Genomic DNA, 23,685 nt, shown 5'->3' with positions numbered 1-23,685 from the left:
TGTTTAAAAATGCATTTGTCCTCCTTGCTGTATCACCATGCAGTCATCATTGTTTCAAGAGGAGGAGAGGAAAAGATCCCTTATTTCTTTCACTGAAAATCTGAGGGAAAGGATGTCTAAGTTCCAAATAACATGCTCCAAAGAAGGGAAGAGTGAATATTGTTTCTCCCTCTAGGTCTACTGAGTAGGCAGCTCCTTCCACTCAAATGTCAACTTTTTTTTTTAACATAGCTTCTGGTAATAGGGATCATAGACTCAAGCCAGGAATCTCTGGTTACATATACCCTTTTAGTAAGAGGTCAGAGCATATGTGTCACTGGAAACAGTCCAGTTGCCTACATAACTCCATCACTACCAACCCTTCATCACAGGGACTAAGGAACCAACAATAAGTTCCTGGTTGTAGATGCCCTTTAGGTATGTGTCTATCTACTGGGGTATATCTATCCTCCAGAGCCAAAATGCAAGCTTCATAGGTTTGCCCCTATTACCCTAACACTTTGCAGCATATTTTTCTCTGTGTGTATCCCTTTTCTCAACTCAAAGCTCCATGAGAAATGGGACTATATTTAATTTTAGTATCTCTCCCAGAGCTTTGCATAATCCTACAAAAGTTTCTAAGTGGCACAGTGGATAGAGACCTGATATGGAATCAGGAATACCTGAGTTCAAATGTACTCATACACTTACTAGGCTGTGTGATCCTTAGCAAGTCATTTAATCCTGTTTGCAGCAATTTCCTCAATTGTGAAATAAGGATCATAATAGCACTTACCTTCCAGGGTGGTTGTAAGTATCAAATGAACTAATATGTATAAAACACTCAGCACAGTATGGGAACTGAATAAAGATTTCTTCCTATATGTAAGGCTTGAATTTAAGTGTTTAATTGAAATCAGCTGAATTGAATAGAAATCATGGGATATTGAAGTTGGAAGATAAATAAATCATGTAGTCTATTCCCATTCATTTTACTGAGGAGGAATAAGAGGAAGGAAAATTTAATGATTTGGTCAAAGTTATTTAACCAGTGAGTTCTATAAATCATGGATCAGAAACCAGGACTTATGACTCCCATTCAATTTATCCCTCATCCTGTGACTTCTCCTGCTACCATTACTGCTACCACCACAACTATAGATCTTTAATATTTAAGAGACAGATTCAGTTATTATACCCATTTTATTAATAGGGAAAACTGTTCTTCAGAGAAGTTGAGTATCTCAATCATAGTCATGCAGGTTTTTCTCATAGTAATCTACTTGGGTTCAAATTTAAACATGTCTAATAATCTCTTATCCATGGGATAACTCCCCAAATCGTTGAAAATAGCTACAATGTTCCCTCTACCCAAGTCTTCTCTTTTCCCAGCTAAATAAACCTTTTTAGTTCTTTAAACTGATCCTTGTATCAGTCATATCCTTCCCTGGCTTTGAATGCTACTCATAATACTAGCTGCCTTTCCTCATAGCAACTTGTTAACATCCTTCCTAAAATTTACAGATTTTATTATCATACCATTTATATCTAAATACAATTTCTGATTTTAAAAAATCCAACTATTGAATAGAACAAGGCCTACAAAAGACTTGTAGAACCTTAGTAGAGACCTTCATCCAAATTGCCCGTGACTGATGTCAGTACTCTTTGAGTTTGGCCTGTCAATCCAAAAACATTTAGCTGTACCAACATTCAGTCCACATCTCTGGATCTCACCTATAAGTATAACTTTTGTATCAGCTATCTTTTTAAAATTAAAATATACTACAGTTATAGCATTTCTATGATTGACAGATAAAATAAATAGATTAGTCTTATGTTAGAATAAAACAAACTAGATTAATCTCACATAACTTGTTCTTTTTTAACAATGCAGTGGGAATTTATTTTCTTTAAAAAATATGTTATTAATGATTTGTATACCATCTTTTATCTTTCCTTCCCTTTCCATCTTTACCTTTTCTTATAACAAAGGAAAATAGCTTTAAAAAATGAACTGAACAAAGCAATTTTATTTAATAGTAACTGCAATATTCCATACTCATAATTTATCACCTCTCTATCAAGAAAAAAAGAAATATGTTTCAATATTTGTCCTTTGGAACAAATATTTTTAATTGCATTTCATCTAAATTATAATATATTTTACTATTTTTTTCATTTATTAAAAGGGAGGATGTGGCTCCTTCCCCCACCTTAGATGATATAGTCACCAAATATAGTTTCACAGGATGAGGTTTCAGGGTAAACAACATTAATTTACACCCCTATCTCTTTATGGGGTTTGAATGCATCATTGATTTGATCAACGTTTTGTTTGGCTAAGTAAGCAAATTATCCATGCCTCTGGTTGTTTCAAAAGCCTGAGCCTGAAGGGGTTTTTAAGAGTTCCAGATTTGGAGGCAGTTGCATAGGAGACTGCTTAGGATTATAGAATAGCAAGAAGTTTGGAGAAAAAAGATTGTCATCAGAATCACTGCACTGGTTGAAGGCACTAGAAAGCAGAAATATACTCCAGATACACATAGATACAGAGAGGCAGTTATCTGAAAAAGGAAGCAGTTCCAAAGAGTTACTCTTCTTGATTTGCTGTTTGAGTAAATGACCTTAATAAAAGCTAATTGAGTCTACTAGATAACCATAAATGGGGAGAATCCTGGTAGGCCCCTTGTGAGCAAGTGTAAGAGTAGAGAGCCACAGGATATCATCTAGAACCTGTGGCATTAAGTAGCTTCTCTCTAGGGATGAGTGAAAATTGGGAGAGTAGTGCTGAGCTCTAGAATTTTACAATACTGTAGTCATTGTGCTCATTATTTTCCTGCCTCTGCTTTCTTCTTATCAGTTCACATAGGTCTTCTAATATTTCTCTGAATTCTTCATATTCAGCATTTCTTAAAATCCACCTATATTTCGTTACATTCATATACCAAGATTTTCAGCTATTTTCTAATCAGTGGGCACCCATTTTCATTTCTACTTTTTTCCTTATACAAAAATAATGCATTGATTTGCTCTTAATTAAACCATGTTGGCTTCTACTGACCATAATTTCTAAGTGCTTAAAAATAGATCCTTTCATTTTTTCCAGGAATCTCCATCAAGCTCATTGGCCTATCGTTTGAATTATCAACCTTTTTTGACTTTCTGGAAATACAGACAACTTCAATCTTGTGGCCCCTCAGCCATCTTTTCTTCATACTATTCAATAACTATTGATAGACTACTGACGGATATTCAATAATTATATCCTCAGAGTTATTCAGTATCTTTCAATATAATTTGTCCAGGTTGGGTGACTTGAATTCACTCATTGAAGATAAATAGGTACTCCTTACTTTTCCCTAAATTATCTTAGTTTTCAGTATTCCTGCCAACCATTTTTATTTTATCATTCCTTCTCTGAAAACTATTCTCCTTAATAAAGGAAGCAAAAGCACAATAGGAGTTCTGACATACTGTCATCCTCCCATCTATACAAAATGAAGGACCTATGTTTTTCTTAACTCTGCACTTACCCCTAACATAGCTTTATTTAAAAAAAAAAAAAAAAGTCGTTTGGGTTGTTCATAGTACTTACCTCCCAGCCTCAGTTTATACAGGGCATTAACCTTTCTGACACTATTCTTTTTTTATTAAAGTTTTTTAATTTTCAAAAGATATGTATGGATAATTTTTCACCATTAACCCTTATAAAACTGTGTTCCGATTTCACTCCCTTCTCCCCATCTTTACCCCTAGTTAGCAAGTAATCCAATATATGTTAAACATGGTAAAAATATATGTTAAGTCCAATATATGCACACATGTTTACATAATTATCTTGCTACAGAAAAATCAAATCAAAAAGGTAAAAAATGAGAAAGTAAATAAAATGTAAGCAAACAACAAGAGTTTATTTGAGTGAAATAAAAAGTAAGAATTCTATGTTGTGATCCATACTCAGTTCCCACAGTCTTCTCTCTGGGTGTAGATGGCTCCCTTCATCACATGGTCATTGGAACTGGTCTGAGTAGTGTCAGACCAGTTCTTGACTATTCTTGAGAAACTGTTTCATTCCTTTAATTACTTGATCATGACTACACCTGTTCTTGTCTCTTTTTAAAAAATTAATTTTGTCAAAATTCTGAACTTAAACCACCAAAAAGGTGAACATTTCTATATACAAAGAGGAGCAAAAAAAAAAAAAAAAAAGATAAAACCACAAATCTCAATTACGTATGGTCTGCTTTTTTTAAAGTATAATAAATCTGACATTTTACTTCAAAGCTATCTAGCTTGCTAGTGTTTCCTATTGAACTTCCTTTTATTCTCTTCTGAGCTTTAAAAAAAAATGTTTCAGTGCCCTTCTTTTCTTCTTTTTAAATCAACACTGTTACTAGTTCTTATTTCCTTTCCCCTCCCTCATACATTCCATTGACAAAAAAAGAAAAACAAAACTCTTGTAACCACTAAGTATCCCTTCTGTCGTTTCTTAAGGAGCAATAATACTCCATGTCATTAACATACCATAATTTGTTCAGCCCTTCTTCAGTTTAGGGGCATCTCTTTTTGTTTCCAGTTCTTTGCTACAACAAAAATTGCTGTTAAGCGGTCTCTTCAGACCTCTTTTCCTTTCTCATCTGAATAATTTGTGAATTATCTAAAGTTCCTTCTTCTGTGCTTCCTATTGCTTTTGAACTGACTTTGCTTTTAGAATCTCAGACTCATGGGACCCTGGCTTCCTCTGTACTCTTTGAAATCTACTCTTTTAAAGTCTAAAACCTACATTAGACTATACCTGATTTTTCATGTTCTTTTTTTTCTTACAAATTCTAAGTTGCCATTCCTGCCCAACATTGCTGTCACTTTCTCTTTGGCAACTAATTTTTCCTTATTGACCTTTCAGGATACAGAATGGCTTCTGAGAACCTTCCTCCCTCCCACCCCCGGACTTCATTAAAGGGACTATCCTATTAGCAAGAGAAATATTCTCTAAATAGTGGCTCAGGAAGAGGTACACTGAACCTATGGCCCATTTTTCTGGTTTTCCTGTCATGGATAAGACAGTCCAGCAGAATATATATGCTCGAAAGTAGGAAGGGACCTACAAACTCACTCCACCATGACTGCTCTGTCCTACTGTACCAAAGATACCTCATTCCTTCTGTCTCTTGTACTTGCTTTCTATCTTATATCACAGTTGTGGGGGCCAGCAGAGGATCAACTCCAGCAGTGAAAGTCTTTCTTCTTTATGCTATGGGCAGCCCTAGAGAAGCTAGTTTACTTCTAGGGATTGTGACAGTAATTATTGTCTTTCTGGACAGCTAGGTGGAACCATGGATAAAGTGATGGGTCTAGAGCTATTATTGTCCAGCTATTTCAGTTATGTCCTACTCTTCATGACTCTATTTGGTATTTTCTTAATAAAGATTCAAGAGTGGTTTGCCCTTTCCTTTTTTGGCTCACTTTACAGATGAGGAAACTGAGGCAAAGTGGGCTAAGTCATTTGTGCAGGGTCATATAGCTAGTATCTGAGGCTGAATTTGAATTTTTTCCTGACTCTAGTTGTGTGATCTTGAGCAAATCAATTAATCCATTTTGCCTCAGTTTCCTCCTCTGTAAAGTGAGCTAGAGAAGGAAAGGGCAAACCACTCCAGTATCCTTGCCAAGAAAATCCCAGAATGGGTCACAAAGAGTGGAACTTGACTGAACAACAACAAAAACTGCCTTTTTGTTCTCACAGCTTAGCTATCCTACCTTCTTTGTTTTGTTAACATTCATTTTGAAAGATGAAATTAACATCAAGTAAATACAATTTTATCTTTGTTTAATAGATATTATCTCTAGTAGATACCTGTGACTTAATATGCCTGGCACTTCTTCCCTACAAACTATATCCTTTCCCCATGCCAACTTTGTGTGCATTTTCAATAATTCATTATACGTTATTTCAATCTACATGGACAATCTATAATATATTCTCTATTTGGCCCTTCTGTCTTCATGCTCTTCCTCTATCTATATCTCCCCTCAGATTTGTAGATTTTTATATATCAATATATCCTTCCTATATACAAACTGTTTTGTAGCATATTCATTTTTATTTTCTTTTCCTATATACAAACTATTTTGTGATTTATCATTTTTGACTTTATTTTCCCCAACAATTTATTTATTTATTTATTTGTTCATTTATTTTTATGCTGCAGACTCTGTTCCTCTTTCCCCAATGAACTACAACAAAATAATGAAAAATAAATGTTCATAACAAATATGCATAATCCAACAAAATAAATTCTTACATTGAGCCTCTTCAAAAATATATATCAGATTTGGTATTTAAAGTTCATTACCTCTCAGGTAGGAGGTGAGTAATGTGTTTTATCTTTAGTACTCTGGTTTGACATTGCATTGACCAAAGTTCGGAAGCCTTTCAAAGTTATTTTACTCTACAATATTGTTGTCATGGTGTAAGTTGCTCTCCTAGTTTTGTTTTTACTCAGTATCAGTTCATAGAGCTTTTCCTCTTTGAAACTATTTATTTCTTATAGTACAATAATATTCTATTACAATCATATGCTAAATTTGTTTAGCTATTACCCTATAGTTGAACATCTCCTTATATTCAGTTTGGGGCTACTACAAAACATTTATTTTGAATTTATTGTTGTTGACTAATTATCAATCATGTCTGACCTCTGTGACCTCATTTGGGTTTTTCTTCAAAAAGATATTGTAGTGGTTTGCCATTTCCTATTTCTAGCTCATTTTATTGATGAGGAAACTGAAGCAAACAGGGTTAAGTGACTTGTTCAGGTCACACAGTTAGAAAGTATCTGAAGTCAAATTTGAACTTAGGTTCTTATGACTCCAGAGTCAGCACTGTATTCACTATACCACCTAGCTGTTTTTGTAAAAATAGTTTCTTTTCCACTTTCTTTTGAATTATGTGAGTTATTGTCATTGTTCAATTATTCAGTTGTATTCTACTATTTGTGATCCTGGAGGACCATATTATACTAATACCATCCATAGAGTTTTTTCCTGGAAAAGATACTGAAATGATTTGCCATTTCCTTCTCCAGTGGATTAAAGCAAACAAAGGTTAATTAACTTACCAGGATTACACAGCTAGTAAGAGTCTAAAGCCAGTTTTGAACTCAGATATTATTGATTCTCAGCCCAGCACTCTATCGACTGAGTTGCTTAGTTATCTCACATTGGTTATAGGCTTGGTCAAAAATTATAATTTACTAACTTTTGGAGCACTGTTCCAAATTCCTTCTCAAAACAGTTGAACTAATTTATAGTTTAACCAGAAGTGTACTAATGTACTCATTTTCCCTCAGATCCTCCAACATTTGTCATTTTCCTTTTTGCCAGTCTGATCTTTTGCCCTTTCTAATTTTTATGTACATGGTATGGGCCTCCAATATTGTATTCTAGTCAAATAACACACAGTGACTTTTTCCTTACCCTGAATCCTTAGCTCTATTTATAAAATGTATTTCACATCTTTTATACTTGTTTGTATAAAATGTAATGATAACACAGTGAGTGACTTTTTAATCCAAATGAGAGGGATCCTTCACCCACCTAGCATCACTGATTGCTTGAAAAACAAACAAACAAACAATAACAACAACAAAAAATTCTAGGGGATTAGTTGTTACCCACAGGAACAATTTTTAAAATTTAACAAAAATTTAGTTTCTTTTTCTCTTACCCCTACCTAATTGTTAGGGGATTAAAGAGACATTTTTTTTTTTTTTTTGGTAACAAACATGCGTAGTTAAGCAAAACAAATTCCCTCACTGATCATGTCAAAAAAAAAAATCTCTCATTTGGCACCTGGAGTCCAATACCTTTCTCTAAGGAGGTTTACCATCTTTAGTGGTAACTTTTGAACACTGAACTGTCCTTAGTGAGGAGGAATAAGAGAAGTCATTGAAAGTTGAGGAAGGAGCTGGGATGAACTTAATTACTAGGCAACATATCCAAGAGAAGTAAATGTTTCAAAAGCCACAGAGAGGCCAAGTAGAAAATACATATATACACATACATATACATATGAGATACATAAATGGCACACTGGCTAGAACATTGGCCCTGGAGTCAAGAGGATATCAATTCAAATCTGTCCTCAGACATTCACTAGATTAGTGATTTTAGGCAAGTCACTTAACTCTGTTTGCCTCAGTTCCCTCATCTATAAAATGAGCTAGAGAAAGAAATGGCAAACCCTTCAGTATCTTTGCCAAGAAAATCCTAAATGGAGTGTCAGATATGACTGAAATAATTCAAAACAACAAATATATGTACACACACATGTATTTGGACTTTACTAATAATTTTTCTTCTTTAACTTTATATCATTTCTATATATTATACCACTTCAATACCACCTCTAATGAACTCTTCCTTATTGAAAAGAAAAATAGCACGGTGATCAAATCTGGTCATATAGGACACATTCCACAACCATATTCTCCCAACTCTCTAATAAGATGTGGGAGATATTCTTCATCATCCAGGCCCAAGACTGGTGATTACAATTACTCCACTTCCTTTTAATATCTTCCTATGTTTCTTTTTTTTAAATTTAAATTAATTTTATCCCTTTTTTTTTACATTGCTGTCACTTCCCATTGTTTCCTCCCTACTCCTTTACCCCCTAAAATAGAACCCTTTCTAGCAACCAAAGTACAATTAAGCAAAACAAATCAGCATACTGGCCATTGTCTGACTAGTTATACTTCATTCTGCACCTAGAACCCACCATAATAGGTGGTAGATTCAGCCTGACACTTTTCTTCTCATAAGTCTTGGTCATTGTCTCTCTACTATAAGAATCTCTTTTTCATGTGATGCCTTCCCCTAACCACTTTGATCCTTGCCACGATTTTGATCTGGTATTGTTCATGGTATTTTTTTTCTCTCTGTGTGGTCCACTATCACACCAACTGCTCCTCTTTTGCATCTCTCCTAAAAATCTGAATTGCAAGATCAGAGGAAGAAAGAAGATTAAAAAGTGAAAAGAGGATGCTTCAACACATAGAGGGCATATTGCTGATTGTTTTGTTCTTCGTTCTTGAAGAGGGCCATGACATGCCAGAGAATTAGATTTAAGTGAGGGAGGGATGGGCACTGCCTCACTTTCCCCTGCAGAGCTATCTAGGTCCAGTGGCCAGATATAGGTCAAGACAATTGAAGATGGCCCTGGATGCACTGGGAGACCTTGGCTTTTTTAAACTAAGGTCTTCAACAGGTCTAAGTTTGACTGAGGCAGCACCCATTCAGTGATTTAGACTAGGTAAAAAATGGCCTCTCTCACCTAGCCAAAAAAAAAAAAAAATCTGTGACTTGGGAGAAGGGAGAAGGAGGGAGTAAGGGTAATCATTCTCTGAGCCAGGAATATTAGAAATCACGGCTCTTCCAGTCTTTCCCTAAATCCTCTCTTTGGGCTCAAGGAAAAACAATTCAGAGAGCTCAAAAGCCAGCTGGATACTGAGTTACATCACCATGAGAAGAGGTAGTGAGATCAAGAGGAAGACTATGAGCCAAGCTGCTTTCTCTTGGCCATGGGTGGGTGACTCATGGCTTAAGGATTCAGATACTTGGTTGATGACCAAGCAATCCCCTTATCAGCTGCTGAGCAGGAAAAGCTATTTACTCAATGAATGAATGAATCCACTTCTGTCATTTTCTTCCTTTGATCCTCCAGATGGCATTGTGCCACTCTGGGACTTCCTGTGGAGGTGAAGAGAGAATTGGGAGATGGGGCTTTTCTCTGCCCCAGAAGCATGGCAATTGCTCCCAATGGTAGCTTGAGCTTACAGATCAGCTACCTAGCTGGGCTCAGTCCTGGGTTCTGTCTCTCTGTCTTCTGCTTTGTGTTTCTTTGATCATCCAGCAGCCATCCTGACATAAATATTTACAGCCTTAGAAGCCACCTTATGAGTCTGAAAGGTCCAGAGATTCCGGATCCTCAGTTACAGCAGGAGTAATCCTCTTTCATATGTAGAGATTCTGCATTGGAGAAGATATCCACCAAGGGGGGTGAGGAGGCTTCAAACCCTGGCCTGGCTTTTTAGAAATCATGGACTTGGAGAGAGTAATTCAGACAGTGAAGAGCTGAGATAAATTGTGACAAATCCAATCCTAAAGACTGCTTCATGTTCTGAAGTTAAAAAAATCAATCTCATGATATAACAGTAGTTAGTACTTGAGGCTTAAGTTTCTGTCAATGAATGCCATGTGTGAGAACCAAATGTGTTTCCCATTTCTTTTGTGTGGGGGAAATAAATACCTCTCCCATACCTAATTTACACACTGTAACTCGACTCTAACATAGTGATGTCACTTTGGTCCTCTGCGAATACAAAGGACAACAACCAATCAACAACAGACTACCTTTCTATTGTCCGTTTTAGGAAGACTCTAGACATGAGCCAAACCCAAAATTTAAGAAACTATTCCCCAGGAGTGTCAGGGTTGGGGCATAAGAGCCAAACAGTGAAAGAAAGAGACTGCCCCCCCTTTTTTTTTTCAGAGAAGAAGCAAGGAAGGAAAGTAGAATTTATTGATCACTTACTATGTATCAAGCACTGCACTAAGTATTTTATACATAGTATCTCATTTGATTCTCAAAATCACCATGGGTTATAGATGCTATTATAATCTCCATTTTACAAATGAGAAAAGTGAGGCCGACAGAGACTAAATGACTTGCTCAGGGTCACATAGCTATTAAATATCTGAGACTGGATTTAAATTCAGGTCTTTCTGACTCCAGGTCCAGCAATATTTACGTAATTAGATTTCCTTGGACTGAATTCAATCCACACCACCTATATGGTCCACCCTTTAATGGAGAGGACAAAGGGGAAGCATCTCTGTCCTTTGGGTTCAGCAAAGTGTTTAATTGTCAGGTACAAAATGAATTTCACGTATAATACAATTACTTATTTTTTCTTCCTCTAAAGAAACGCTCAAAACAAAGAAAAAATCATAGGTATGCATTAACAAATACAAATATAAAATAACAACCTAGATCCAATCTATACCCATATATTCTCTAAAAGGTAAAGTCAAGAAGCATCTATTAAGTATTTACTATGTACCAGACATTGCATTAAATAAACTTCATGAAAAGGCATTTTGTGATTTTACTAAACAGGTATTTCACTTTCACTTCAGATCACCAAAGGCTGAAATTGTTCAAATTTTCTGACCAGTCAGGCCCAGGATATGTTGGTAAATGTTGAACAACTAGTTGGGGAGGATGTATACAGTTTTAAATTTAATCTGCATTATTAAATATTTACCTCATCATTTCCTTAAGTCTAGACAATCAGCAGAACAATAAATTAAGCTCTATACAATTTGCTGATTGCTGAAATATATATGCTTACATTGGAAATTTAACAATTGGCTGGGAATCTGGTTCCAGTTTATTTCTGCCTTCAGCGTACTCAAGTTCAGAATGATCTTGCCTGTTTATACTCCTCTGAGAAGCAGCATAGCTTCGGGTATTATTAATATTGAGCAGTGGGCACTGATTTAGGAACTCAAGGACTCTCAGACTTATAAGGCTGGAAATACCCATTCTTTAGGATCTTGGGATTCCTAGATTCAGGAAAGAAGCCCAAACCAGAGAAGACATCCGGGGAGTTGAGGTGCAGTCTCAGGCTCAGCTAGGCAAGCACATGTTCTCACTGCCATATGCTCAAACTGCAGGCTGCCTTACTGCCAGTGAGTGGGGGAGGAGAAAAATCCCCTTCTTATATTGTTGGCAGTCCAAGGGAGAGCTGGCAGAATCCCAAAGTGACCTGCTCCAGAGATGAGCAGAGATTTTCTCCTCTATCCTCAGAGCCTGCTGAGGAGGGAGGTTCCTCTTGATTTAGTCACCAATCATCTTTAAGGCAAACACAGTCAATGCAACCTCAGACCCAGGGACTGACCAATCAGGAGTTGCTGTGTCATGTATGTCCTTTAGCAAGGGGCCTGCTCCATGAGAAGTGCTGCAGTCCATCTCTGTTATACTTTCTGTCCAGTCTTCAACAAATCATTTGGGGTGCTTGTCCATACTTCCCATTCAATATAATCCTCTGGGAACTTGGGAAGGCTCAATGAGCATAGTCCTTTTGAGTGCTTACTCTAGTGTCTTGTGCTAAAAAGTCTTAATAAGATCCAAATGACATTTTTCCTCCTGGATATTCTTTTCTCCTTTTCTCTGTGTGACCATTCCTTCCTAGTCTCTTTTGTTAACTCATCATCCATATCCTGTCACCTAACTATGGGTATTTACCCATAAGAGAGGTATAATTCATTCCAAAGACAGAAATGGAAATCTGACAAGTCGAGGATTCTCTGGACAGAATGAAATCAAAGAGTCTGGAGCTGGAAGGAATATTAGCAATGATTAGCCTAACCCCCTCTTTTTATACATAAGTAAACCAAAGCCCAACGTGATTTCCATGTTCACACCAATAAGAAGCAAGCTATAGAAAAAAATTTGAACCCAAGTCTTCTGATTTAAAATTCAGTGTTTATTTTTTCCCTTTCCTGGCCACTACTCTACCACCCTGTCTCACTTTGATGACAATAATCTTCAGGTAGCTCAAAGCAGAAAAGTCATGAATGTTTAATATATTGTAATAATGAATGGATGCTCCCCTACCCAGAAAAATCTTTTTTCATTTCCAGGAAAGACAAAAATGAAAGATAGAGTGGATTCCTCAACAAATGAATGGGACTCGGGCAACTTTTCTCTGATCATCAAGAAGCTGGAGATAGCAGACTCTGGGAGCTATTTCTGTGAGGTAGAGAACCGAAAGCAGGAAGTCCAACTTTTGGTGTTCAAATGTGAGTAGAAGAAAAGAATTGGCAAATCACTTTCTTTCCTTCTCCCTAAATTCTTCCCATTCCTGTCTTCTCTTTCTCTCTTCCCCCATCTCCTACTAACAAAAGGCACCTTGGCAACCAATGAGACCTTTTGGAAGTTTTCATAATAATAGCTAGAATTTATATAACACTTTCAGGTTTGTAAAGCATTTTCTACACATCACATTTATTTACATATGTTACAAATGTTTACACTTGGTCCTAACAACTGTGAGGTAAGTGTTATTATTTATCTACACTTTAGAGATGAGGAAACCGAGGCTGTCAGTAAGGTTAAGTAACTTTTCCAGAGTCACATAGGTTATTAAGTGTCTAAGGAAAGATTTGAATTCAGGTCTTCCTGACCTGGGGCTAGAATTCTAGCATTCCATCCACTACCCCATCTGATCATTTTTCTCTTTTATTCATGGCTAAAAAAGATAGAGACATTGGGATGAGAGGGAGAGGGAAAGGAGAAGAGTAGGAACAAAGAGATGAAAGATAAAAAGAAAGAAGGAAGGATGGAGGAAAGAAGATAAAGGGGAAAGAAGATAGAGAAGGAGGACCTTGGGGACCCAGAAAAGTGGCATGATTGGTAGGTTTGAGAGGCTGGTTTATCAGTTTATTCTATCCTATGATCAGGATGAGCTTCTAACTCAAAATATGCTTTGATCGGAGCATCATCCTGGGAGAAACAACACTTCTAGATTTTCTATCTGTTCCTTTTTTGGGGTGTACCTGGTATATGTAATTTGGAGCTGCCTCCTGTTCCCTCTCCAGTGACGGCCAACCCAAATGATTATATATTTTCTGGAAAGAACATGACTTTAACATTACATAGCCCCTCCAGCCTTCCTGGATTCAAGGTGGAATGGAATGGTCCAGGAGATAAAAGTAAAAGGATCCTGAGTCAAGACAAGAAAACTTTGAACTTAATCCATATGGAGCCCAAAGAAGGAGGTATTTGGTACTGTGATATCTCTGTGAATGGCAAAACCCTGAAATTGAGCATCAAAGTCACAGTATTTGGTAAGAGAAGCAAGTCCTTTCCTTTACTCTTATCTTTTTACCACCAACTTTCAATGCCTCTCCTCCCTTGATTCAAGACCCCATCTTCCTTTCTACCCCTAATCTTTGTCCCCGGGGGGGAAATAAATCTTGGGATTTCAAGCTGGATATTGCTCTTCCTACTTTTTCCCACTATTTGACACATGAGAGACAAGATGTTGAGGGCCATTTTAGTCTCTTCTCAGGGTCAGTGGGTGGAAAAAAGGGGAAAAAGGAAGACTTTCATTACTATTGTATTTTCTTGACTTTACAACTCAGAAAAGGGGAAGAGAAGGATCTTTTCCTTTCTCTTTATCAACAACACACCTCCTTTCCCATTCCCTACTTATTTTACTCAAAGTAATTGGATTTTGTTGTTTTAATAATTTAATAATCTAATAAACATTTATCTAATAATTAGATAAATTAAATGTTTATTAGATTATTAAATTTTTTGTTTGTTGACATCTTGACCTCAAAGGAAGAAGAAATTCTATCTATGAATGCAAATTGACAACTTAAAATGTTGGGTACTTGCTTGACTTGCTAAGAAGTTAGATGACTTGTCCACAGTCACAAACACCTAGTTTGTTTAAGAAGATGGATTCAATTTCACTAGCATAAAAAAAAAAATCTAGTGAATATCTACTATTGAATATTGATTAAGTTCAAGAGTTAGATGCTAGCTCCAGAGCATTTCCAAAAGGTTAAAAACCAGATTCCTGCTCATGGAGTTTAGAATCTATAGGAGAGACAAGATAATGGTAGTAGAAAGGTAAAGATAGCAGACCCTAAGGAAATGGTTCTGTGTTTATAGTGAATACTATAAGAAATTTCTACAGGGATTCAGGGTAGGGAATGACCCCTTTGAGATAAGGGAAGGTTTCTTAGAATAGATGAGACTTGAGCTGGAGGAAAGTCTAGAACTTTGAGGAATATGAAGAGCTTTCTGGGCAGAGGGACCAAAATAAGCAAGCCAACAGAAATGTGCGTGGCATTTGGGAAGAATTATAACTAAATCACTTTGGCTACAATGGAAGGGTTCATATAGGGGAATAGTGCAAAGGGATGCATGAATATAATCATGTTTTTTTTTTTAATGCATAGGCAGCTTTTGGAAGACCTGGAATACGAAGCTGTTTGTATTTATTTCCATTCTCTTCTCCCTTTTCTTTACTTCCACTCCATTTGTCTAATCCTACCCTTCCTGTCTCTTATCACCATCTACAGGTTTCACATCACCATCCCAGACCATCTATGGGATGACAGGCAAAACTGTCCAATTCTCCTTCCCTCTGAATTTAAATGAGCAGGAGCTGAACAAGGAGAATCCAAAAGGAGAATTCACATGGCAGGTGGAAGGTGTTGCCTCTCCCCAACAGCCAGCCAAGTATTCATGGAAGGATAATAATTTGACGCCCAAAAATGGGATTCCAAATTTCAAAGCGGAGAAGTCTAATTTCGCAATCACATTCACTCTTTCCCCTGTCTTGCCCCAGCATGCTGGCTCAGGAGTCTTCCTTCTAAAATTTTCTTCGGGAGACCTGAAACAGAAGGTCAAGCTTGTGGTAATGAGAGGTGAGCAAGTGAGGGCTGAGCACATACTTTCTTCCTTATGAATATCACAGAGCTGGTCATCTCCAGATTCAGCATGGAGGGGAAAAAGAGACCCTGAGGACCTAATTGTCTAGCCTTGCCTGGTAAATCTCCTCCATACCTCTCACTAGAATCCAGGAACCAAGGTGTCCTCTTATTTCTCAGTTTCAACTGGTTTGGGACTTGTCCTCATTAATAATCTCCAAAAAGCCCAGAATTCAGAGTCAGAATCTTTTAGTCCTGGGTTTTAATTCAGTTTTCTATCTTGCTGTGTGAAATTAGGCAAATTCTTCTCTCTCTCTCTCTCTCTCTCTCTCTCTCTCTCTCTCTCTCTCTCTCTTTTTCTCTCTCTCTCTCTCGTTCTTGCTCTCTCTCGCTCTTTCTCTCTCTCTCTGTCTCTGTCTCTCTTTTCTCTCACTTATCTCTCTCTCTGTCTCTATTTCTGTCTCTATCTCTGTCTCTCTGTCTCTGTCTCTATCTCTGTCTCTCTCAGTCTCTGTCTCTGTTTCTGTCTCTATCTCTGTCTCTCTCTGTCTTTCTCGCTCTTTCTCTCTCTCTCTCTGTCTCTCTTTTCTCTCACTTATCTCTCTCTCTGTCTCTGTTTCTATCTCTATCTCTGTCTCTCTCAGTCTTTGTCTCTGTCTCTCTTTTCTCTCACATATCTCTCTCTGTCTCTGTTTCTGTTGCTATCTCTGTCTCTCTCAGTCTCTGTCTCTGTCTCTGTCTCTATCTCTGTCTCAGTCTGTCTCTCTAACTCTGTCTCTATGTCTCTTTCTCTATGGGTGTCTCTGTCTGTCTGTCTGTCTCCCTCTCTGGCTTTCTGTCTCAGTTTTCTTTATCTGTCAAATGGGGATATCTTCCCCCAGAACCACCTTACTTAGCTGTTTTGAGAAGAAAATGAATCAATGCAAGTGAAAGAGCTTTGAAAATTATATAGTGCTACATACATGTAGACACTGTTGTTTTCACTATTGTCCTATCTCTTATTGTCCAAGTCCTCAGTTTCTGTCTCTTGCTCTCTTCAGCTATATCCCAGGAATCACCACATAAGCAACTGTGCTGTGACGTGCTGGGCCCCATAATCCCTGGGCTGAATCTGAGATGGGTGCTAGAAAACCAGACAGAAATAAACCTGAATGTTTCAGAGAAGCAAAGGGAGCTGCAGGTGGACAAACCAAAGTCTGGGACATGGGAATGCCAATTGTTCCGCCAAAATAAGAAACAACTTAATTCAGATTCCTTCAAATTGAGTAAGAAACCGGTTCCCTTCCCCTCTCTCTCCTTGGTGCCCCTGTCCCAGTGGCTCAGTTTTCACAAGAATACAAGGAGCAATCCCATTCAGCCATGCTAACTTCCCACCATTTTACCACTAAGGCAACTACTACCTCTCTGGAAGTCTCAGCTAACTCCTTCCTGCTGGGACCCGAGAATCCCATTTCCCAGTCTGATACTCTATGCTCCATCTTTCTACCCCTCCTCTTTCTTGAATCCTTCTTGGTGTTCAAGACTATGGACTAGAAGGTGAGAAGGCTTCTGGGTATGTCTCTTCTCTAGCAGCAAAGCAGGAGTGGTATCTTCCCTTTTATCTGGGCATTGGACTGGGTGCAGGAGCAAGCCTGCTGCTTCTCTTTGGGCTCTCTACCTTCTGTTATGTCAGACGAAGACACAGGCTGGTGAGTAAACTTCTCCTCTCCACTTTACCCCAGATTTTCCAGCACTTTCCTAACATATCCATACATGCAATTGTCCTAACCCACCTCAGCCCATGGAATCATAGACTCCTAGAACATTGAAGCAGGAATGGACCTATTGGGTCATCCAGAGAAAATCATTTACCTTCTCTGGGCTTCAATTTTTCCATCTATAAAATAAGGTGGGATTGAACTACCTGCCCTTAAGAGCTCACATCCAGCTCTAAATCTACCAACCACATTTTTTCATTTAAATGGATGAGGAATATGAAAACCTAAGGGGTAAAGGGGCTTTGCATTGGAAACTTAGGAATGAATACTTTTATCTTGCAAAATTTATAATTGCTTTCATGTTCCTTACTCCTGCCTCCTACTTCCTTCTTCCCCCACATCTCAATGTCCTAGATCCAAGCTAGACAGGGAAGAAGTAACAGCAAGCTTATTCTGGGACAGATTGCCTTGGCAATAGTAACTCCTGTAGCCTGAAACCTCCCCCTTATATCCCTACTCTCCACTCAATTGATCTCAGTCTCATGGATCCAAGTCCTTCATGCCTCTCTTTCCTTTTCCCACCTTTCTCCTCATTCTCCCTGGACAGCGCCGAGCAGAGCGGATGTCTCAGATCAGGAGACTCCTGAGTGAGAAAAAGACCTGCCAGTGTCCCCAGTAAGTTACAAAAGACAGAAGAAGGTTCTGAAGTAAAGATGAAGATAGAGTTGGGATTGAGGGATTTTTAGGATTTAGGGTAAGAAACATGGCCAGAATGCAAGAGAGATTGGGCAGACGAAGGCAAGAGATGATCCTAGGAGAGAGGGGACTAAGAAGCAAGAAAAAGTATGAGATTCACAGAGAAAAGACTCCAGAATATTGGGAGGAGATGGGGATGGGCGTGGGAAGAGATGTGTATATAGCAGAAAGAGGGAAAAAAAGGACAGAACTTTCTGAATTGTCCTTAAACCGTCTTTATTTCTTTTTTTTTTTCCTCTCTAGTCATTTTTAGAAAAACTGTAGCCTGAACAGTTGAATATGGAAGGTTTGTCTGATTTGTGAAAATCCTCCATTCCTGCCTCAGCCTACTGGGAAGAGCAGGGAAGGTGAATGTAGGAGGACCGAGACATTTTGGCTCCCTTGTCCTTCCTAACCTGCCTCCTTGTAATAATCCTGGACATTGTCAGTAGGATGTGCTCCTTATTCTGCTGTGCCATGATGCATCCACAACCTGAGGTGCAAGTACTCTTTCCTTCCTCTGCCAGCCCTCTAAAAGACTCTGCAGGTCATTTCATCTTGCCTTTGGGCAGGGGGCAGGATGGCACTTCATTCAGTCCAGAAACTGAGAACAAGATGTCTCTGGTTTGTATTTTTCAGCTTTATACCCTGCAGTCAGAAATGTTCTTAGTCTACGCTTACTCTCTCCTGCCACTATGCCTTGCTCTATCTAGTAGCCAAAACAAACTTGTGGGTGTGTAATTAGGTGTCTCTATCTTCATCTCACCCTATCCAAAAGCCTAGTAAATATTCATCCTTCTGGTAAGCTCCTTGACAAAAAGGATTGTCAATTGCCTCTTTTTTTGTATCCCCAGCACTTAGCATTGTGCCTGGCACATAACAGGCACTCAATAAATGTTTTTGATTGATTTGACTAATTGTTTTCCCTCTTCCCTCATGATCTTGGGACCTCCATCAAACTTTTACTGAGTGATTTCTCTCTTTCTCCTTTTGATTTTCCAGCTATGAATGCCAGTTCAGGCCTAGAGAAAGGCCTGAATTATGTTTGTAAACTTGTGAAGAGGTCTGGGGTTGGGTACCTTTATTTCTAGATACTTGGCTATACTTGGTTCTGGGCTATAATTCTCCATATTTCACCCAACCCTTTTCTTCCTTCAACTCCCTAAACCTTATCAGGGTTTTAGAATTTGGGGGCTAGAAATCAATCTCTTCCTAGATTAGTTTTTCCCCATGCCCCCAGGTCTTTTTTTTCCCATCTTAATTTCTATCACTCAACCTCTTCATATATCCTTTCTCTTCTTTCCTGCTCAGGAGTGACTCAGAATAGGACCCCCTAACTTTTCCATGCAATGACATTTCCCTTCTCTTCTGAATTGATAAAAAAATGAATAAACAATACAAAAAGAATAGATTTTCATCTGATTTTGTTTCTAGATGGATCTTTCCTGAGGGTTTTGTCAGAGGGCCAGGTTTCTGCTAGAGTCAGAGTTAGAGAACAAACACAAGGAGCCCTCCCTGAAGAAAGGCTTCTAGCCCCTCAGAGGTCAGGAAAAGTGGTCTGGATCCTGGAGAAGAAAAAGATTCTTAGATTGGCTGAAGTACTGAGACACTGACGAAGATTCCCCAGGGAATCCACAGTTCATATAAGATCCTTTGAGCTTCCTAAGGAGTGAGAACTCTCTATTATACTCTTTTACTTATTAATAATGGCAATTCTTCAATAATTCAATGGATTTGATCTCATCAATTGGAGTACTCCTTTCAATGCAATAGACCAAGGTTCAATCACACCTTTCTTGTTCATGTCCTTTGGTAAATTATCCAGAGATACCTAAAGCCCTGGAATTCTTCCTCTAGATCTTCTGCTATTCTGAAAGGACCAGTGCACTGCTCAGGCTTTTCATATAATCCTTCTTTCTTGATACAAATGATCAGCTCATTTCCTTTTCTCATCTGTTTTCTGAATGATATCTTTCATGTGACTTCTTGTACAGAAGCCATTGTTGGTTATTATTTGCAGCCTACTTATACTCATTATTGCTTTTGGACTATTTGAAATTTTTAGGTTTTGGAGATAATGGCATATAGAATGGTAATATAGAATACTTGAAAAACCACATAGATTGTCCCATAATATAAAGTATTATTCTGATGCCTAATAAAAATATAGAGGCAGTCCTTGGTTCTTGAACGTTAATGCCAGGGAATCAGAAACTGGCAGTTTCTACCACATTGGAAGGTCTTTGAGTATGACTAAAAATGATCTGTTTTATGAGGACCAACCTAGCTCAGTATAGAGAGGAACACCACCAGTTATTTCTTATTTGGAAATGAATTTTCCATGATGGCAACCCACGAAACAAAGAAAAAATTTAACTATGGCCCTCAGTCCTCTGCTGGTCCCTTTCCCTTCTCAGTGAAAAAGTGGTGAAGAAAGGAGTATGAACTACTAAGAAGAATTTATTCTCTAGAACATCTATACATTTCAAATATATATCACTTTTTCTGACCACCTTGTAAGCATTGGTCTTGTGTGAGTTCTTCATAAAATAATTTTGAGCAAATGATAACCAACAACAACTTCTGTACAAGAAGTTATATGAAAGATATCATTAAGAAAAGGAAATGAGCTGATCATTTGTATCAAGAAAGAAGGATTATATGAAAAACCTGAGCAATGCACTGGTCCTTTCAGAATAGCAGAAGATCTAGAGGAAGAATTTCAGTGGCTTCTCTAACTTTGTATATCTCGTGTTTCTTTGGAGCTAATTCATTTCTGCTTTGTTCATAAAGCACAGAACCTTCTCTGATGAGAGCACACCGTGTGGGTAGGCCTGAACAACGTTTCCCATGTCATACAATTAATTCTAGAATTCTTAAGAGAGACCTTGAGGGTGCCCTTGTATCATTTTTTTCTGATCACCTTGTGAACACTTGCCCTATATGAGTTCTTCATAAAGTAATCTTTTTGGCAAGCGTACATTTGGCATTTGAGCAATGTGGCCAGTCCAACAAGAGTTGTATTGCACTTTCCTTTGGAACCTCCCAAATACTGAGCTCTTTCAAGGTATCTCTTAAGATACCTTTCAAAGGAAGCACGAGGTGCACAAAATTAAAGAAGCTGCCCCAAATGTTCATATGGACTATTTGTGTCCAATCTGTGACAGAGCATTCCGAGCTTGTATTAGTCCAATCAGCTACAGTTGGACACACTGTGACTCGACTCTTAACATAGTGATGTCATTTTTGGTCCTCTTCAAGAACAAAGGACAGGAGCCAACCAAATTTCAAATAAACTGTCAGAACACTAAATATGAGATTCTTATCCAATGACATTCTGTGGACATAATGTTGGAGGAAATTATATATTTATATGACATTCTTGATACAAATAGCACTACAAATGGAACCAGTGGAAACAAAGAAGCTGAAGTTCACATGGAATACCTATCATTCATAGGTATTCGTTGAAGAGGCAAGAAATGATTGAGTATTGCCACACATTCAAAGGCACAAAAAACCTCATTTCATGAGATATTTTTAATCACATAGTATCAGTGATTAGTATTTGCAAAAAGACCACCAAGAAAATAACGGCAGTTTATGTACCAACATTGGTTGAAAAGAAGAACCTTCAAAGAACAATTTTCAGATGGTGAAATTGATGCTATTTAGAGTTATATGAAAAAAATGCTCTAAAGCACTATTGATTAGAGAAATGTGAATTAAAACAACTCTGAGGTACCACCTCACACCTCTCAGATTGGCTAAGATGATGGGAAAGATAATGATAAATGTTGGAAGGGATGTGGGGAAACTGGGACACTGAGGCATTGTTGATGGAGTTGTGAAATGATCCAAACATTCCGGACAACAATTTGGAACTATGTCCAAAGGACTATAAAACTGTGCATACCCTTTGACCCAGCAATGTCTCTACTGATCTTATATTCCAAAGAGATCTTAAAGAAGGAAAAAGGACCCATATGTACAAAAATATTTGTAGCAACTCTTGTAGTAGCAAAGAATTAGAAAAGGAGTTGATGTCCATTAATTGGGGAATGGCTCAACAAGTTGTGGTATATGAAGGTAATGGAATATTATTGTTCTATAAAAATGATAAACAAGCTGATTATGGAAAGGCCTGGAAAGATTTACATGAACTGATGCTGAGGGAAACAAGCAGAACCAAGAATACATTGTATGTATTAACAGCACAAATGTGCAATGATCAACTATGAAAGACTTGGTTCTTCTCACTAATTCAGTGATCCAAAGGATTCCCAATAAACTGGACAGAAAATGTCATCTGCCACCAGAGGAGACTGAATGTAAATCAACACATTGCTATGTTCACTTCTTTTTTCTGTTTTTTTTTTCTCCCATGGTTTTTCCCATTTGTTCTGATTTTTCTCTCCCAACATAATTCATACAACAATGTGTGTTTAAAATAAATAAACTAAAAAAAGAGAAAAGAAGCTGATGAAACCCTCTAGATTAAATCAACGTGGTCTGATATTTGTTGACTTCAATGCAAAGAAGGGGAAAGGTGAGGATGGAGAGAAATAAAAGAAAGGAAGAAATGAGAGACCAAAGACTTTTAACTTCCAATGCAGTCCTTATGCCTTTATATCATAATCATTTTCTTTGAGAAAGAAATTGTTTGGTGCTAGCCTTGGCAAATACCAAATGACATTACAAAAATAACCCACCTAAAAGAGATAAGTAATCAATTCAGAGTTTGACCTGGCCATTCATACAGGAAAGATCAAGCAAAGTATGTTACTCAAATTACAACCTACATTTGAATGGACAACCTATTGTACTTAGTACAACAATATGTATGTCTAAGACAGTACAGATGGATGATATGATGGACACAGAAATGAACAAAAAGAGGACAGGCTGAATTGCCTTAGGCAAATTGCAAATTCCCTTTAATGACCCAAATTTTCTGATGAAAGTAAAGATTCATATTTTTAATACCAGCATTCTCAGTTGCTGTATATCAGTGAAAGCTAAAATATAATAATCTACATAGAATATCACACAGGTGGCAATGGAAAGGCACACAATTGGTTTGGATGGGCTATAACAATATTTTAACAGATAAGAGCTTCTTTCATGGAAGGTTTGGTTCATTGAAGTTCCCAGGAGATAAATACATGAGTTCCCATGTAAGCAGATGCTCCTAAGATTTCCCAATTATATCCTACATGAAGCTTACTTTTGAGCTTCCTTTTAGCTTTAGGGACCATCAATATTAAATCTAGAGACATAAATTATAATTTACATTTATGTGCTCTCCAACTTATGTGTAGAATCAATGAGTGAATAAATGAATAAGACATTTGTAAAGTACTTAATATGTATAAAGCACTGTGGGATACAAACAGAAAATCAAAAGCCCCCTCTCTCAAGGAGTTCATTCTAGTGGGTGAAATAAGGCATACAGACGGTCTTAGCTGTAAGTCAGATGGAAAAGTCCCATGGCTCTTAGGATACAGAGCAAAGCAGATGGTTATGCAACATCTCTAATGTCATTTCCACTGATAAAATATCAGTTTCTGATGCTGAATTATTTGATAGTACTGAGGACTTTGATGACAACTTTCCTTTCTCGGTCTTTAGTAGTGTGGCTCTGCCCTTGTAGGAGTAACTTGGAATTGACTAGGTGATATAATTATTGTACATCTCTCTTAATGATGGAAAACTGAAACAGGATTCCCATGTCTACCCATCTTTCTCTATTTCATTTAAA

The 23,685-nt window shown here is 37.6% G+C and overlaps 1 protein-coding gene across 4 annotated transcripts in view; it reads left to right on the top strand.

Annotated features, from left to right (window-relative positions):
* CD4 (CD4 molecule) overlaps positions 1–19,342 on the top strand; it is a 35,093-nt gene extending 15,751 nt beyond the window's left edge. For 3 of the 4 annotated variants that reach the window (XM_023504528.2, XM_023504527.2, XM_031937702.1), the window contains exons 4-10: positions 12,688–12,846; positions 13,645–13,893; positions 15,142–15,489; positions 16,533–16,757; positions 17,062–17,180; positions 17,797–17,864; positions 18,189–19,342. In XM_023504528.2, coding sequence (XP_023360296.1) covers positions 12,688–12,846; positions 13,645–13,893; positions 15,142–15,489; positions 16,533–16,757; positions 17,062–17,180; positions 17,797–17,864; positions 18,189–18,198 — 1,178 coding nt within the window. In that variant the 3' untranslated portion in view covers positions 18,199–19,342. The remainder of the gene's footprint in view (positions 1–12,687; positions 12,847–13,644; positions 13,894–15,141; positions 15,490–16,532; positions 16,758–17,061; positions 17,181–17,796; positions 17,865–18,188) is intronic. The other variant, NM_001308980.1, reaches the window with a different exon arrangement.
* The last annotated feature ends 4,343 nt before the right edge of the window (positions 19,343–23,685 follow it).

Source organism: Sarcophilus harrisii, chromosome 5, assembly GCF_902635505.1.
Source record: "Sarcophilus harrisii chromosome 5, mSarHar1.11, whole genome shotgun sequence".
NCBI classification, from domain to species: Eukaryota; Metazoa; Chordata; class Mammalia; order Dasyuromorphia; family Dasyuridae; genus Sarcophilus; species Sarcophilus harrisii.
Note: the sequence above shows the minus strand (reverse complement) of the source record. Positions and strands in the feature narration are given on the sequence as shown.